Here is a 17,860-nt window from a genome sequence, read left to right on the forward strand (position 1 = left end):
TACGTTTCATTTCTGTTCGATATTATTCATCACCTTAAACAGCATATATTTTCGATTAAAAATCTGAATGTACGCGCCAAAGCTATTTTCTACGATCTCTACGATCTAGTGAAACAGTTAACACAAATAGCACAAGCTCTTATGTTTTCAACAATCCAGAACGAACAAAGAATAATATTGACTACTCAGAGAAACTCATTAACACAGAACAGTCTAACCACTAACATCGATGTAAAAACTTCCACCGATATCGCAATCCCCACGACTGAATCAACAGAATCCAATCGATAGATATTCAACTGAACGACTGGACGATGATTTGAAAAAACTTTTCGATCGCCTCACTTTCACCTAACGATTTTACATAATAGAAAATGCAACCGTTTTACACAACCCATTACAATCTTGGCACGTAACAGAGTCGAAGGGAGGCGAACGAAACGAGACGAAACGACGTCTCGATCGAAAACTTTTTAAGTAACTCTTGGTCGAGCGTGAAATCCTTCGGGAAGGAGATACGAGAAAAAGACGAAGGAGACGTTAAAACGCGGTTTCGAAATGCGCAGCTGTGGCACGAGAGATCTGTCAACTGCAAGCAACAGTACTTATTCTATCTGGATTCTCTGCAATTTGATCGGTCGGCTAAGCACGAAAACACGCCAGGAGGTCCTGTTTGCCGGCAGGTTAAACGCTGTAGGTTCCATCTCGATCAATTTTCGAGGGTGGAGGAACCGAACCAGAGGATGTCCTGTAATAATCGTCGATACACGCGAAATCCGCAAATTTCCAGGCAAGGCAGATGGCGTAGCCTTTCGCGGAAGCGATCGTTCTCGCTTCTTAAACACCGGCATCGCCGTTTTTCGTTTCTGCGTGTCTCAGGGGCGTATTTACCCCGCGGGCTCTTCCTCTATACATATACCTGCCTCTCATTTCACCTTTCTCTTTTTCTCCTCTTTTCTTTTGTCTTCCGTTTCCACGTCGTCTTCTTACCTTTTAATTTTTGCTCGTCTCTATCGCTCCCTTCAGTCATCTTCCGCCAACTACGTTTAGGTACTTTCGTCTTGTTTTCTACCCATTTTAGATTTTTATTTTTTTATCTCTGTTCTCTGGTTGTGGAATTTTCATGTTGCAATTTTAATGGTTTGGTTTCAGATTAAAAGGCTTAACATTTTGAGAAGAAAGATTATGATAAGATATTTGAAAATATATCGTTGTTGCTGATATATGAAGCTACACGCGTAACATTTACTGCCACGATTAATGTCATAATTTCTCTCTAAAGAAATTATTACGAGGACAAGATCCACTAAATTAAATTTTCTGATGTTTCTTTCATAGCTTCCTCAAATTTAAGTTTTATTTATTATTTATTTAAGTTTATTTATTTATATATAAAAATGGTCTTTTTTTTAACATATGCTACAGATTAATATTTTGCATCAAAATACATAAATCAATGGAAATATATGACCAAAGATGCATTATAAATGATAAAAAATAAAACTATAATTAAACGTAAACTAGTCACGACAAAATATCGGATGTGAGTCAGAAATGCTTAACAAATCTTTTAATAGACAAACACGATTGTATCTAAAATAGCCCAAAAGACGGATTAAATTCTTCTTCTTCGTTCTTTCTGCAGCTATCTTTCAGGATCTTCTTTGCTACTCTTACGTTCTCTTCTCTGTCAGTCAAAGGACCGTTCACCCTTCTTTTTTAACACCATTGGCTTCTGTCCTCGGTCCGCACGCATTTTTCTAATCCCCACTCGTAGTCAATTCCACGCGGAGAACGTTTGGTTCGCCTTTGTCTTCGGGCAGCGATCCTTCGTGAATTTCATAGTCAGCTGCACGAAGATCGAGGCCCGCGGCCCCGTTTACTTTTTCTAGGATGGCCCGTCACTATTTTTAACCTGCTATCCGCCGAAAAGAAGAACGAGCCACGCTACTAGACGCGTGCACGCGCCGCCACTCGCGATGAACGCGCGCGTGCACTTCGACCGGGGACATTTTTTACGGTTCTCGATGCTTCTGGGAATGGAAAGTTTTTGCGGAATTTCCGTATTTCTTTATTTCGAAATTTCGATGTCAAAAAAGGTAAGATTGTTTGGGAAAAATTGAAATTGTTCGTGCAAGCATTATTTTACGTCACTAGGAATATTTCCTGTCTCGTTGGCATTTTGCTTTTCGTGGGGTTAGGTGGGGGGTTTACGTATGACATTTTCTTACTGTACAATTTATAGAATGCATATATGAATGACTTTTAGATTTTGTAAAACCGAAGGATTTGAGCGTATTATGAGAAGCTCTGTTTCATGAATTATTCATAGATTTATATATTATTTATACATAAGAAACATTTGCTTTACGAATTGTTTGCTACAATGTGGACAAATATTTTGGAATCTGTAAAGAGTGTAAATGCGTACGAAATTTTACATTATATTGCACTTCGACAAAGAAACTTTCTTTTATTGGTCGATATAAGTAAGAAGTTGAAGTATAAGTAAACGCATTTTATTATGATTTTTCTCATGAAATCTGAAAAACACGAGGTTCGATACAAACCGGGTTTAATCTAATCTACTTTGCGTTATTAGACATACATTGAGTCATTATTATTTAATAAGACGATAATATAAGCGAAAAATAGCAGTTCAAGGGTAGGTAAGTAGACAATGCTACATTATACGAGGACTGTTGCGACTGTGATGAATGCAATGAATTCCATGAATGCTAATTAAAGATTGCTCGTTACGAAGATACTCGTTAAAGATCTCTTTGCAATATTTATATAAAGAAATTTTCTATATTAAAGAAGTGCAATATTCTTCTCAAAAAGTATGCCTTCTAAGAAAAATACTTGCTTCCAAAAATCTCAGCCACCGTTCTACATGCGCATCTACCAAATTAGATGGTCAGAATAAACCGGAAATTATTCAGATTCCATAAAAGTAGGCCTCGAGGAACGTTTAAAACCATAGTTCTTCCACTTAGATCGGCTACTATTCATTCTACAAAATTCTGTTCTGGGAATACTCTGAATAATTGTAAATATATGGTTGTTACTAACGATAATTCATTTCTTCACATGATTCCGTCGGAAGAGACATAATCGATAGGCTTTTATGAACACAAAATTCTCAAGGAAACGGAATAGCACGGAAATAAAAGCACGGAATATTCGTGTTCACGGTAGTTTCTAGTATTTAACGACTGGTTTCACATAGCCTAGGGAAAATGGTAAGGTCTGTAGATGTTGCCCTCAATTCGATCGTGACGAATGGGAATCTTCACGCGTTCCTCGGCATCTTTGCCGATGGAAGTTAAATTTTATTTGCTGTAATCTCCGTAAAACAAATAAAACGATTGAAACTGAAAAAGTGATAAATTTAAAAATAAAATTTATCCTTACGAAAAATATAACAAAAATGATAGACCCATTCAAACAATTGCCACAGAGTTAAAGAAAACATAGACATACGAGCTCGTCATGAGTTTAAAAAACCGCCCAAATATCTTTCCTCAGATCAACTCATTAATACTGCAAACGATAATACCAGAAAATGAAAGAATTGCTGAAAGAAATACAGAAATGGGTTAGATAAATCTTGTCCGAGTCAACTTACGCTACAATCAACCAATAACGAATAACAAAACTACTAAATTAATTTAACAAAATTAAGTAGAAGTAAAAGCTACCAAATAACAATACCTATTTCCCTTGTATCAGTCAAGAAGCTGATATTTTCACTATATGATAAAAGAATTGTTTAAAAAAATACATTTTCTCAAATGAACGCACTAATAACACTATGAATATCCGTGATTGCAGGGAAGAAACTAAAGTGTCCATACTGTGAGAAGCTGTACGGCTACGAGACGAATCTGCGAGCCCACATACGGCAGCGTCACCAGGGTATCAGGGTGCCGTGTCCGTTCTGCTCGCGGACGTTCACGCGGAACAATACCGTCAGACGGCACATCGCACGGGAGCACAAGGCCGAACTGAATCTGAAGGCCTTTCAACAAACAAACCACTCAATGTCAGACACGGTGCCGCAGTAACGGCGTCCTCGTTGTCATCGTCGTCATCGTCGTCGTCGTCTTCGTCGTTGTCATCGTGGTTGTCGCTGTCATCGTCGCGATGACATCGAAGACAGCCCTGTGGCTACTCGAGTTACCTGCGAGTGGCACGAAACGGAAATACCACGAATGCTGGAACGAGGAAGAAGCAACGAGGGTGAAGGTCTGTCCACCTTTTCCCTCGGCCAACGTCGGTCAACGCCATCCCCATCCCATGTAGCATCCGAGTGGCGCTCGGGACTAAACATTTCCTCCGCGAAATCGCCACGCTGCGATTGACAGCGTTGCGCCGGAAGTCAACCGACGCTTTGACAGCGAGGTCGACAAAGGAACTGTCCCGCTGTGTCTCGTCTCGGCGATTCTAATAGTTGTCAATTACACCAGTCGTGTTTTCGGCTGAGCGATTCACCGGCCGAAAGCGTCTCGAGAGCGTCACTACGAAAGAGCAACCGCCGGAACACAGAGAATCGAGCTGAAGAATTAGATAAATTTACCGCTTATACAGATGATTAGACGTGGCGTTCGACTTATTCGATCGCATCATACGATCACTGACACATACTCGAAGACTCGATGGATGCTGGACTTTCAAAAGATTCTTCGTGTTTTGGATTACCGCTACTTTGAAGATTCACGTTGCTCTAACGATTGCACGCTCTTGGCACGCTTGGTACGCTTGGTACGCTTTTGCGGATACGAATTGCGTTTCCTGGGATAAATTGTGGAGGATGGACGTGGCGTGAACTTGGATGCGACAGAGGTTGTTGACCAGATGTAGTAGAAAAAATTGTCGCACTAATCGGATCATAAAGGAGGTTAGCATTGGAAGAGAGGGAAGATGAAAGAAGGCAAAGGAAGATACAGGAAGATAGAAGAAGGTAGAAGAGTGAAGCTTGGAAAAACGTCGACGTCCGATTGCTCGCGTAGCTCGCACAAAGGTACGAGTGGGATGATTAGGGGTGGGATTGAGGGAGATGAAAGCTCGTCGCGCCTCGGACACGCTCGCGAAATAACGCTGGATAATCACAAAACTAGTCAATAAAAGTGCAACGTCGAGTAAGAGTTATTAACTATAAAAGAGAAAGCTGAAGAAAAACAGTTTTTAAAAGAGCGCGATAAAAGATAGGGAAGTTAGAGACAAGCGTAACGCCGAAAGATCGAAACCGAAGAAAAGACGCGAATAGTTGAAAGCATGTTGAAACGCAGATTCACAATGTCAAGAGAGATTAAGCGAGTAGATTACGAGGAAAGTGAAGAAAAAAAAAAAAGACGCATATCTCAGGTGAATCGTACTACCGTAAGCCAGTAGTTCTCGATTTATTTTATTATCTTTCTCGCCCTTCTGCTTTGTGGTTTACATATACATATATATGTATTTATACAATTCTTCACCATATTTTTTCGACGACTCCTCGCGTGAACGATCAGGATCGTTTTAAGGAGTCGTACGAATACCGATTAATATATATAGTATAAATATAAATATACCGAACATATAAATGAAAACGGTGCAAGCGCTGTTACGAGAAATAGGTTTAAATGAATGAAGCGTCTACTTACTGCCGCTACTTTATTTTATTCGATAGTTACGATCATGTTACCGATGGATTATTAAGAATTATCGAACTGATTACCAGATCACAATGCATTGAAACGCTGTTATATATTGATACTTTTACCGATTCTACCGCGGAGAAATAACACTGGTACTATTATTGCTGTTGATGTCGAGAGCCTAGGGTCAAGACACGGGTGATATCCGAACATAATTCAACACTTTACAACTTAAACACGTACGCGTTAGTGCCAAACAAACTGAGAACACAAAGAAAGGAAACATAGAAATTAAATCGCATTTTCTCGATCGTACATTCTTCTACTCAGGATAGGTAATCGAATTTCTATTATTTTTTTACGCATCTCCACACACGAGACGGTAACATAGAGACGACGGACGACATACACTTCATCCGTGAAAAAAAGCACACATATCCGGAAAAGAGAGATAGAGTGATGCAGATTTTTCTTGTAAAACCGACACTGACGCATACCATCTTCTCCACTTTTACGTTTTTCTTCTCTTCTTTTTATATAGATATACCGTCGTTTTATAAAGAATTTATGAGATTATTAACTACAATGATAAAGAATGGACAGGTTGTCGAGTTACCATATTATTAAATATATCATGTAGGCCACGTGTGTAGATTCTTCTTGGTGAATGCGTGCAAAGCGGAGGTTCGTATCGCGCGAGAAAATAAGCAATAATCGTTAAGATACATAGAGAAGAACTGATCTTTCCTTTTTGTAAGAACGTTGTTTTTTTATATCTCTCTAAACGCACTGTATATATAACCAAGGGACGCCTGTTCTTAATCGTTATTATACACGAACAGGAGTTTCCTGGTGAAAAATCAGGGCGTTCCACGTGCTACGTATTATAATACGAGATCCAAGATTTTTTAGCGAGTACGTTTATATTTACCTGATCGATGAAGAATCACGAAGCAATCGCATTCGCTTAGAAAGATCTCAAACGTGACGCGTTGTACGTCACGAAGAACAATCACTACCACTTTGTTACCTGTTTACAATGTTTAAATAGCGGACTTTTGTCCGAAGCAATAGTCGAGGATAATATATAATAGGTGATATAATTATGAAACCAATAGACCAGGACGAACAAGAAAGCATAGGGAATAATTGCTTAGATACCGGTTGTATAGAATGTGATCAATGCAATAGTTTATTATTAACGATTTAACCTATAAATAGATATATAGATACTCCTAGTCAGGATAGCACCACAATATTACTTGTTGCAGTATTTCACACGTTTATATTACAGACTTCTATCTTCTCTCTTTTTATTCTTTCTCCACTATTACAAACTCCCAGCCGTTTTTTTTCTCCTTTTTTATTATTATTATTATTATTATTCGTTTATCATCGTTTTCTTCATATCCGTCAGTATCTTGTCTTTTCTCTCGCTCATCTCTTTTCCTCCTATTTTTATTTGCTTGTTACGTTACAGAGGAAAATCAGAGTTTAACGAGAGTTATCTCACAACGATACGCCTATCTTCTTAAGATATCAAAGACAATAGTTAATAGGGGATTATTTAGTATTTAAATGGTCGTAAAAGATTTAGAATATATTAGTAAAAGGAAACTATTTGTTTCGTTTCCGTTTTCGTTGTCTCGTTCTTTCCCGTATTTTCTTGTTCGCGTTGCATGTGTTCTTTTTACGTTTCTACATTCTCCGCATAATTCTCTCTTTTTTTTTTTTTTGTTACGTTTTTCTTATTTTCTTAAATACGATATCAAATCGCGAACCGGATCGTTCGCGTATTCTGCCAAATGACGATACGTATGACAGTACTACCTCATCGTTTTTTATAAGAATGCATACAAAACACAGGGAACACTGAGAGACCACTGATAGAATAACATCTGTACATTCCGTACAGCCGCCACTACTCGTCCGGTTAATGTCGGGATTATTCTCCTGCTGTTATACCCTGAGATACAGGGTACGAGCGTGAATCTTGAAGCTCTTCATCGAAATTCCATGCAATATTAATATTTATTTTCCAAACTTGCTGTCATTCAACACATACGAAGAATATGATGAGTTATATTTTCTGTTTTTCAACGAAACAATTTTCTGATAACTAATCTCAATATTATCGAAATTGTTGTATATTTGCTTCTACGAATTCAATATGTATCATTATATCATGATATTTGAAAAAACAGCGTTCAGTGCTGCAACATTAGTTGTACATTTGGTTTCATACAAAAGGATTTATTACTTACCTTAGAAATATTATATTCATTTACAATTGTATCATCAGAGAAAATACTTTGCGAAACAGAAACTTGAAAGGACGAACTTATCACATTTTCTTCGCGCGATCTTCGCGTTGTAATCGTTCGTAGAATTTGTGAAAGATCGTTTTCGTTCTACCATTTACAGATCGTACAAACGACGTCTCCTTCGAACTTTCAAACAATTTCATTTCATAGACATTAGTTTAACGCAAGTGCCGTATTAGCAGAGGAATTTCTGATAGACGAAAAGCTTCAAGGATCGCAAGCACACGTGATATATAAGCTCTACATACGATTATATAGTAGATCCGTTTTTTTACGAAGTTGCATTATCGCATACGTACACAACTGTATATGTAATAACTTACCATTATCTAATAACTTTCCACTATATAAGCACAGTGAGACACGTGAATGTGAGTACGCGCGTGTGTGTGCGTGCGTGAGCGCGAGAGACTGCGTGACAATTTACAAATAAAGAAACGCGGCGATTTCATCGTTTGGCAAGCGAAGTCTGGTTCCTCGGACCGATCACGATTTTTCAGTCAGAGAAATACGAAAAAGAAAAAGAAAGAAGAACGGAATCAGGTGAGAAACAAAGGAAACAAACGAAAGTATTGTTTCATCATGAACAAAACGAAAAATATGTGAACTGAAAAAAGATATCGCGAGTGTGCAGTGCACAGGTTTAATTGGCGAGAGCGAAGAGGTTTTCAACAAATGGGTCTAAAATGGAGAAAATCCAAGTGAAAATATCAAATCAGCGAAAAGTGTTTCGAGTGCACGCGTGCTTGTTTCGTCGACGAATTTCGCGGATCATGTTTTCCGATCATCTCGAAGGGGTTGATAACAAAAAAAAAAAAAAAAAAAAAAATAAAAAAATAAAAAAAATGGACGAAGAACATTCTAAGAAAGAAGCTCGAAAGCTGACGAATGAAAGGAACAAAAATGGGGATTGAAAAGGAAAAACCATACGAGACGTTTTTAGGAGGGCAAATTATTTAGATCCGGACGCGAGGGTGATAACCGATGTTCTTTTAGGGCTGACTAAAGGGTGAATTTCTCGAGGATGGGGCTATAAAAACATTTTAGACGACGTGAAAATTAGTCATAGAGGGTGGACGAGAGGGCCTGAAAACAAAAAGCAAAAAAACGAAGACGCTGCGGGAAGGGGTATTATTCAAAAGTGTTATGTGTCGTTTACGTATGTGATAGGAACATACACACACGCGCACACACATCTACACTGCACGTACATACACGTTTATGTACGAAACAGAAAAACACACAGAACGTACACGGGATACGTCGCAAAACGATCGATTTGCATATATGATCACGAGTGTAAATAATTTTGCTACGCATACGTACTTTGGTTAAATTTTATTTCCTTTGTCTCTTCTTTTGTTTTCTTTTAAATTAAGCCGAAAGAATGTATACACGTTTTCTTTTCTTTTCCTCGTCTTCTTTTTCTTTTTTTTTCATTTTTTTTTTTTTTAACTTTTCTCGGCTACTCTGCCAAGCAGAAACGAACGAAACGAAAGATCGGGAGTAATGTTAAGATCGTACAAACTTTAGTATTAAGTTTACACTTTTCTTAAGCGTTTCCTTTCATTTTTATTTCATCTAATATCGTTCCCTACTATTTTTCTTTGTTTTCGTTCTCTTTTAGGTAATTTTGGGGTGACGTTCATAACGAAAATTCGGGCGCTTAGGATAATGCGTTTACGTTCACAGTTGCGAATGTTTAAGAGGTTTGGGGCTAAAAAGCCATGTTCTTTTTAGTTGCTTCGTCGTTAGCTGTTACGAATTTGCATACGTAAAGACACGCGTGTACAATGTATATACAGGTGTATATATACGAAGTTGATGAATCGAGTAACGAGTGACGAGCAATCGATCGTGTTTGGGCAGGGGATGGAAACGAAAGTGAAAGATCGCTGGATCTGAAACCAGACTAAACTTACACTCGCGTTTTGCTATTCGTCGAATTATGAATCGCGTACAATTCTTTTCCATATCCACAATTCTCCTGTGTTCGAATTGCTTTTTCTTTTCCGTTTCGTACTCGATCTCTTTGCAAATGTCCTTTGTCATAATTTCTTTCATAAGTAAAACACTTTTCAATCTCAAGGAAAAAGAAACGAGATTCAAAAGTCGCATATTTTCAAATTTATTTTTACACGTGTTTCTTTCCTCTCTAATATTATTTTCGATAACGAAGTTTCTCGATCGTTTCGAAGATCACGAAATTATATTGGAAATGTTACTTGAAATCAACTCACGATTCGCGAGAGTAGTTTTCAACGTCCCGTTTTTCCGCGTAAAGTTCCGCGCTGCCTGACCGTATCCCGGTGTGATTGGAAACACATACACACGCACACACGAACACGTGTATACAAGCACAAACACACATAGGCACACGCATATAGGAGGGGCGCGGTATCGTGCGTACGCTTAGCGTGCATATATCCACGTTGCGAAGCCACGCGCCAGCGTACGCACACGTATGTACCATTATTGTATCACGGCGTAGGATAAAATGTTGCATGTTGTTTCTATAATATGTGTTTTACGGATTGAAAATCCTTTAATAGATGTCGTGTGTGACACAGCTTGGCGAGGCGAGCTTTACACCGCGGGTCGACCGAATCGTTTTGAATTTCCCGCGTGAATCACGGGCGTTGCGGAGAAGGAAGAAAGAGAAATTAGAAAAACAAGGATAGTGACTTAAAAAGGGGTAGAAAGACGTTAGACAGCGGAGAGTTCGATGAAAGACTCTTGACTTTCAAGGAAGGACAGAAAATTAGGATGATAGTCGGTAGGGGTCGCTAAAAAAATCGGTACGAAATCGGCGAAAAGTAAATGAACTAGGAATAAACCGCGTTTAAAGGACGCTCGACACCCGCGACCGAGACTCGCGGTGTAAACGGGCTTTCCACGATTTAAAAAACGTAAAATGAAAAAAATATATGAATAAGAAAAGAGATGGTAATCCTTCGTCACTGATGTTTGGCAACTGAGATCGTGTGGGTGGGTAGGTACAGTTGTCGGGGGTAGAATAAGAACATTGGCAGAAGCGAACGAAAAACAAGGGTTGGGGGAATGAAAGGGTGACGACGGAGAGGCTGTCGCCGTGGAAAATAATTAAGGATCGGCGGAGATTGTTGCATGCTCGCGGTGAAAAACGAAGGAGGATAAGGGTCGATGTTGTCGCTGCACCTGGACTGCGCGTGCACTGTCTACTTATACTATACCGTTTGATCGTTGTATAGTATAGAAAAGAAAAAAGGAAAAAAAATACAGTAATAGTACTATACCATAGTTGATAATGATTGCATAGTACATGTATCACGCACGCATAAGCATATTTAAACGTGACGAAAAAGTATAAAAAAAAAAGCATAACATTAATAAGAACGTAAGGAACGTACATTACGTAACGAACCTACATCTTCTTTTTCTTTTGGCGGCAAGATCGAATTAATCGATTGACGATTATTACGATTACGATTATAATATTGTAAAACTGTAGGGCTTATATTGTCGCGCAGCGGGGCTTCGATTTCGGTGGCGTGCGATCCTCGAACGGGGATAAACGTTTGAGCGGTCGCGACTTATAGTACAAAGTAAACTATAATGCGTTAAGGGGTATAAATGAAGTAATCGATGGAAAAACGCGATGATGAAACAGATGACGATCGCAGATTTTTGTAAACTTACTATACACGATGTATTAAAAGAAACGATCACAATTACGATACTGATCGACGATGACGACGACGATAAAGATGATGATGATGATGATGTTGATGATGATGATGATGATGATGATGATGATGATGATGATGATGATGATGATGATGATGATGGGTTTTATATAATATAGTTGAATTTGGACGGCTAGAGAGATGGGCATCGGTAGAACGATCAAGGGTTCGATGAACGCGATTTAATTAAGCCGATAACACTGCATTTCTCGATCTCGCCGTTTATTATGCTGAATGTTGTATACAGATTGGATGAGGAGGCGTATAATCCTGTTCGATGGATCGTGGTTGATCGTTGATCGATAAAAGTCGTCGATATACAGTTTTTAACATTTCATCTTTCTTCGAGATCTGGTGAAACTGAGCGAAGCAACGTCATTGCGATTTTCAAGCAATGCTATACGATTCGTCGGGTTTTTATTTCTGAATGATGCAATAGACCGACTGTCTCTGCCCTGCTATTATAAGAATATAAAACTACCGTATTTTTTCTTTTTCTTTTTTTGCATCGCTATTACATTAAAAAATCGCAACGACGTCACCTGGCTCGTTTGCACTAAATCTAATAATAATGAAACATCATGTTACACGATAGCTATGTTACAAGAAGAATCGACGAAGTTTAATCTATGCAACGAGACGCATTATCCACTCGACGAGATATCGATATTTCTGTGATACGCAGGAAAGGAAGGAGGACACGTTTACTTTAAGCAGCGAACGTGCCGGAAGTTTAAATACCCATTACATATCAGTTTCAGGGAGATCGATCGCCCATTACTTTAACTATACTTGTCCCGTTTCATGTGATCCTCGTGAATCCTCTTTCCTTTATCTGGAATTGCAGAAGAACTGATTGTTCACCGACTGTTCCATGTGATCGTACTTTATACCAAATAGCTCGCAATAGTTGATATTATAGTTACAGAGTTGTTGAGATTGTTTTACTACAGACTGCTGTGTTTGCAGCCGACTTTATATGTTTCTTAATCGTTCAGATATGATATAAGAACGACTTAAACGCAGAGAATAGATAAGAACGATATAAATGCAAATATTTACAAATGATACGTAGGAAATAGGTCCGAATGCTTGTTATGTACGAGTGTTAATAGCAGAAAGGATGAAAAGACTGGTGAAACTCGTCACTGCCACTAAGTAATCGAATCCTTCCGTGATCGGTTCGCCGATGCAAGTTCTGCCGTTCATCACAGTAACGGAACACAATACTTCGTCATACACACTAGTACAAATGCTACCTCACACAAGCTATACAGGGTGCAGAAGAAAGCAAAAGAGAGAAAAAAAAAAAAGAAATGAATAGAAGCTTAAAATAAATCTCTGTACATAAAAGATGACACAATTTAAAAGGAAAAAGAAAACGGTATTTTGCGATAGAATCAAACGTCCCAGAGGTGTCGATGATCGGCATACGGTCCGACGTATTCTAAAGAAAACGACGATGGCAAGAAAAGAAAAGAAACAAATTGTAGTAAGAAACAAAAAAAAAAAAAAAAAAAAAATAAGAAAGATGGGAAAACACAGACGATAGTTAAACAGAGATCAGAATTAAAAAAAAATTCGAAACGGGTTCGGTGTCGTTGATCGAGACGACGCAACTCGTACTCCACGGTGTCCTTTTCTCAGGAATAATGAAAACCAAGTACAAACTACAAAGTATAATAGTCGATAAGATTAACATAAATCAATAATCAAGCGATGCAATAGTCGAGTGTATAGTAGGGATCGATCCGGTGTAACTTGTACGCCGTTTCTCTTTGTCTCTTTCTCGCTCGTCCCTCCTTGCTATCTCATTTTTCCCCTTTTCTCTCTGTCTTTCGTCAGAAAGAAACTAACTTGTTGTTAACGATAACCGCCGCCGCGAATCATTAAAATATGAAACGTGTTTCGCGCACGACGACGCTACGTTACTTATGGCACCGTGTGTTAATTACGCATACAAAAGATTAATTAAGTGCTCGAACGACCAGTTTCCTCTTCGTTCTCACGTATCTTGCTCGTTCTTTCTCCTCTCTGTTAAATAGCGGCCATGCTCGTTAGAGTGGTTTTCGCTTCCGTTCGCCGTTTCATTCATTATAGGCGAACAAAGAGCAGAAAGAGCGCTTTACGGTAGCGATATCGTTGCGCTAACAAAGAGGAAGATACGTTTGTGGGAGAGGAAGCAAGTGTCGCTTAAATAATGAGCCAATTAACGCGGGAATTATGTATCGTAACGACGATTCCGCGTTAAAGGAACGACGAACGTTGCTTGTTCGTCGCGTACTTCTTTCGATTCACGGATTTGTTAATTGTTTTAGTCTCTTTATCCTTATCGAGCGCTGCTGAACAATTTCCTTCGATGATCCATCTCCATCCAACACTTCTCATCGCGATGCAATCACTCGTCTAAGGTTAGGTTCATCGGACGCGTCAGACTTTATTCCTTAACCTTTTTTGAATTTCGCGCCACGGCACATTCCACCGTGGTTATAAGTGTTCTTGTTAAGATGTGTTCGTTCTTTGTTGACCGTTTTGTTACGTGATGTTTCTCTGCCGGTCGGATGTTCCCTTATCGAACATTTTTTTTTCATTTTCTTTCTCTTTGTCTATTTTAAGGAAGCGGAACGTACATTTCGTACGAACTTTCTATGATAACGCACGATAACGAAACATTTCTTCTTTTATTCCGTTCCAATCTTCATCTCACTAGACATTCAGTTTAAGCGTTCTGCTTACCACTTCGTATGGAAATCTCCTATTTTTTCTTTTTTTTTTTTTCATCTTTACAAGATCTTTTCGAAAAAATTTTAAATAGGATTCTATTCCTAAGTTTTATATTTTGCTTACGACTTTATCGTTCTTCGTCTTTTCGCAAACATCTTTCCTCCTCTTCTGTATAATAAAGAAGAAGTAAAAGATCGATTGTACACGTAAACAAATGCGAACATTCGTCCGGTTGCATTTTATTCTCAAACGCTATTGTCCACGACATGGTTCAGTTTCGTTCCTCAATGAAATCTCTTTTTACTTTCCACTTCCCATCATCGTCCTCCTAATATCTTCTTCACCACGAAGTAATACACCTGCCCCTTTCGTCCTACGTTGGGAATTTCGTTATACTCGGAAGAAACGGACAAACAAACCATCATCTCAATTCTCGTGCATCTATCACATAATCTTTCTACTGATAATAATAATAGTAATAGTAATAATAGTAGGTGTATACGAAACCGTTTCTACCTCAATGAAACAAACGTACACGTATACATAGCTAACACGTACACGCATAAGCTCGTACATACAGACGCATATACACTCGCACAATGTGCACATACACTTGCACATACACTTGCACACACACACACACACACACACACACACACACACACACACACACACACACACAAAATACATTTACGGTACGCATAGACGATCACGTTAATTACAAATGACGTTCGTACAATTGTGTGTCGCTTACGGTTCCTTCTCGGTTTTTCTTTCTCATGTGTCCCAATGATTGTGAGAAGTATTATTTTTCTACGCGACGCTCGGCGTAATACCGTGCGTTTCATTTTTTTTGTACCATACAGAGGAAATGAAAAGTGAAAAACAAATATGGAAGAGCATGTAAGAGAAAACAAAATCAGAAAACCGCAACAAAATCGGATATACGTAAAAGTAATAATTATATTGTATGATATAAGAGAGATTTAACGATTACGACGACGATGATGATGATGATGATGATGATGATGATGATAATGATGATGATGACGACGAAGAAGAACTATAGCTGCCGCGAATAAATATATCGGATAATAGCACTGTCCTCCGTTCTTCCACCTTTTCTCCACCCCTTTTCTCCTTTTCGAAACTGCCTCCTCAAACATACGATCCTCCTGCCCCGCCCCCCATCAACTCCCCAAACCTAATCTAACCTAATCTTTCCATCCTATCCTCCCTTCAGACGACCGAGTTTATGTAAATAACATCCGTTCATATTTATTTATTTATGTTTCTATGCGCTGGACGCGTCTAAGTTACACGCAATTTCAAATTAATCGATAACTATTCCTATTGATAGAACGAAAGAGAGTACACTGATTTTTTCAATATAAATATAAAATGGTATATATATATAAATATATAAATATATAAATAGATAGAGTATATTATATGTAATATTAAGAAGGTACTTGTTTAGATCATAAGCGTGCCCCGAACTCGTCGCCCCGCGATGCGACATTGCAAGTCGAACGACAAAAGATGAAAAATATAAATTAAAAATGGAATATTATATATTATATATATATAAATATACATACATACACGGACACACACAGAGACACATATAGAGACAGACAGACAGGAACATAGGAACGTACACAGACACGCATATACGAAGAAGAGGACGAAAAAAAAGAAGATGCGAAGAAACGACGAAAGAATTAATAGAATAAACGCGATTTGTAAATCGCTGAATCACGCGGTGCACGCCATATTCCAGTTTCTCCTCTTCTTGTTCGCGAGCGAAATTTCGACTTAACGTCGACTAGTTTAAGGGATAAACGAGGATCGACGATGTCGAGGGGATGTACCCTGGGCATTTCCGCTTTAAGAACGCTAGAGAATGTAAAACTCGAAGATAAGAAGCGTCGGGAAATTATTTGAAGGTTCGATCGATAGCCAGTTATTTTATTTCGCATTAATGTTTCGCAGTATTGTCTATATATTTCAGTTTCCTTTTTAACGAAAATTCGATTGATCGATCGTTCCTTTGGAAAGAAAACGGAAACAGTGATGCTTTGTTTCAAATTTTTTTGTTTATACGTATGATTTTACGGAAGAGTTCAAAGGAGCAGCGTATGGAACGACGCTTCTATCGCAGAAGTTTTACGTTCCTCGATGAAGATGAAAATTCTCGTCGTCTCGACATCGATCGCGTATTCAATATACGTAATCGTCGGTCCGCGTGTTCTCCTCGTCGGCATCGATTCGGCAGAAACGACCGTTCTTGTTGTGTATTTTATCTCGAAAGAATAGAGAAAGATCGTGGCTTGCACCGCAGATCGTACACGGTGGTTACCAATTTTGTTTTTAAGTTGAAAGATTAAGTTTTGCGTTACGATTATGAGAGAAATGAGAGGAAGGTGCGTGGTGGATACGAGAAGGAACGCGAAGAATACGTAATGAAAGAGTGTACGAGCGGAGGCGGCAAAATGGCAGATGCCTCCAGCGTGAACGGAGCGCGCAAACCGTAGTTGCGTTTTTCGTGTATGCAAAATCTATACTTTTGCATTCTATTTACAGAATTATTTTATTTATACGGGAAACAGTGCGCCTGTGTGCGAGTGCGTGCATGACGACGCGTGAATGTGCTTCGGGACGTGTTAAAAATTCATTTCTAGCATAATCCGAATATTCGAAATATTTTCGAAATTGATCCTTGTGAAACCCGTTCGAAATGCATTTTTAATACGTTGAAGATGACTAGGTACGCTTTGATACGAATGTTAGGGATAGTATGAGAGTGAAATGATTGTTTGAGGATGCGTGAACGGGAGAGAGAAAAGAAAAAGAAAAAAGGCGATGAGAGAGAGAGAGAGAGAGAGAGAGAGAGAAGAGGCATGGAAGTGGAATTGAAACGAAGAACGAGTCGAAACTCTGCCATCTTCAACGATCCCGGACAGGAACTGGGTTGAAATGATGATGATTATAATCATGATTCATTACGTGTTATGATAAATTACTTTGGATAGGTAAGCGTGGAGGGGAAATAAAAAGTGAAATGAAATGACGAATGAAAACGCGAAGTATGGCGTTACGATACATTTTTCTTTTTATTTTTCTTTTTTCTCCGAGCGCGAACAGGGTGGCAGGGGTTTGTGCTACGCCGAGTTGAGTGTAACTCATCCTCTTTTTTGTTTGTATAAAAATTAATCGAAATTTAATTAGACTATTAATAACTGTTTAATTACTGTGAAACAAGAAAACATTAATTATAAATTACAAAAAATCTGACCAGGCATCTTTTCTTCCCCTGTCCTTTTCCCACTTGATTGTTACTTTGTATCTCCTTCGATAATATTCTTCAAACTTTATATACATAATATAAAGTTTGTATAAATCGACAATTGAAAGCATCGATAATATGTACAATAATATACTA

The 17,860-nt window shown here is 38.5% G+C and overlaps 1 protein-coding gene across 1 annotated transcript in view; it reads left to right on the forward strand.

Annotated features, from left to right (window-relative positions):
* Positions 1–17,712, forward strand: part of chinmo (Chronologically inappropriate morphogenesis) — a 76,624-nt gene extending 58,912 nt beyond the window's left edge. Inside the window, exon 7 of the mRNA XM_033345315.2 lies at positions 3,838–17,712. Within this exon, the coding sequence (XP_033201206.1) occupies positions 3,838–4,070 (233 nt within the window). The 3' untranslated portion in view covers positions 4,071–17,712. The remainder of the gene's footprint in view (positions 1–3,837) is intronic.
* The last annotated feature ends 148 nt before the right edge of the window (positions 17,713–17,860 follow it).

The sequence above is a fragment of the Bombus vancouverensis genome, chromosome 2, assembly GCF_051014615.1.
Source record: "Bombus vancouverensis nearcticus chromosome 2, iyBomVanc1_principal, whole genome shotgun sequence".
In the NCBI taxonomy this organism is placed as follows: Eukaryota; Metazoa; Arthropoda; class Insecta; order Hymenoptera; family Apidae; genus Bombus; species Bombus vancouverensis.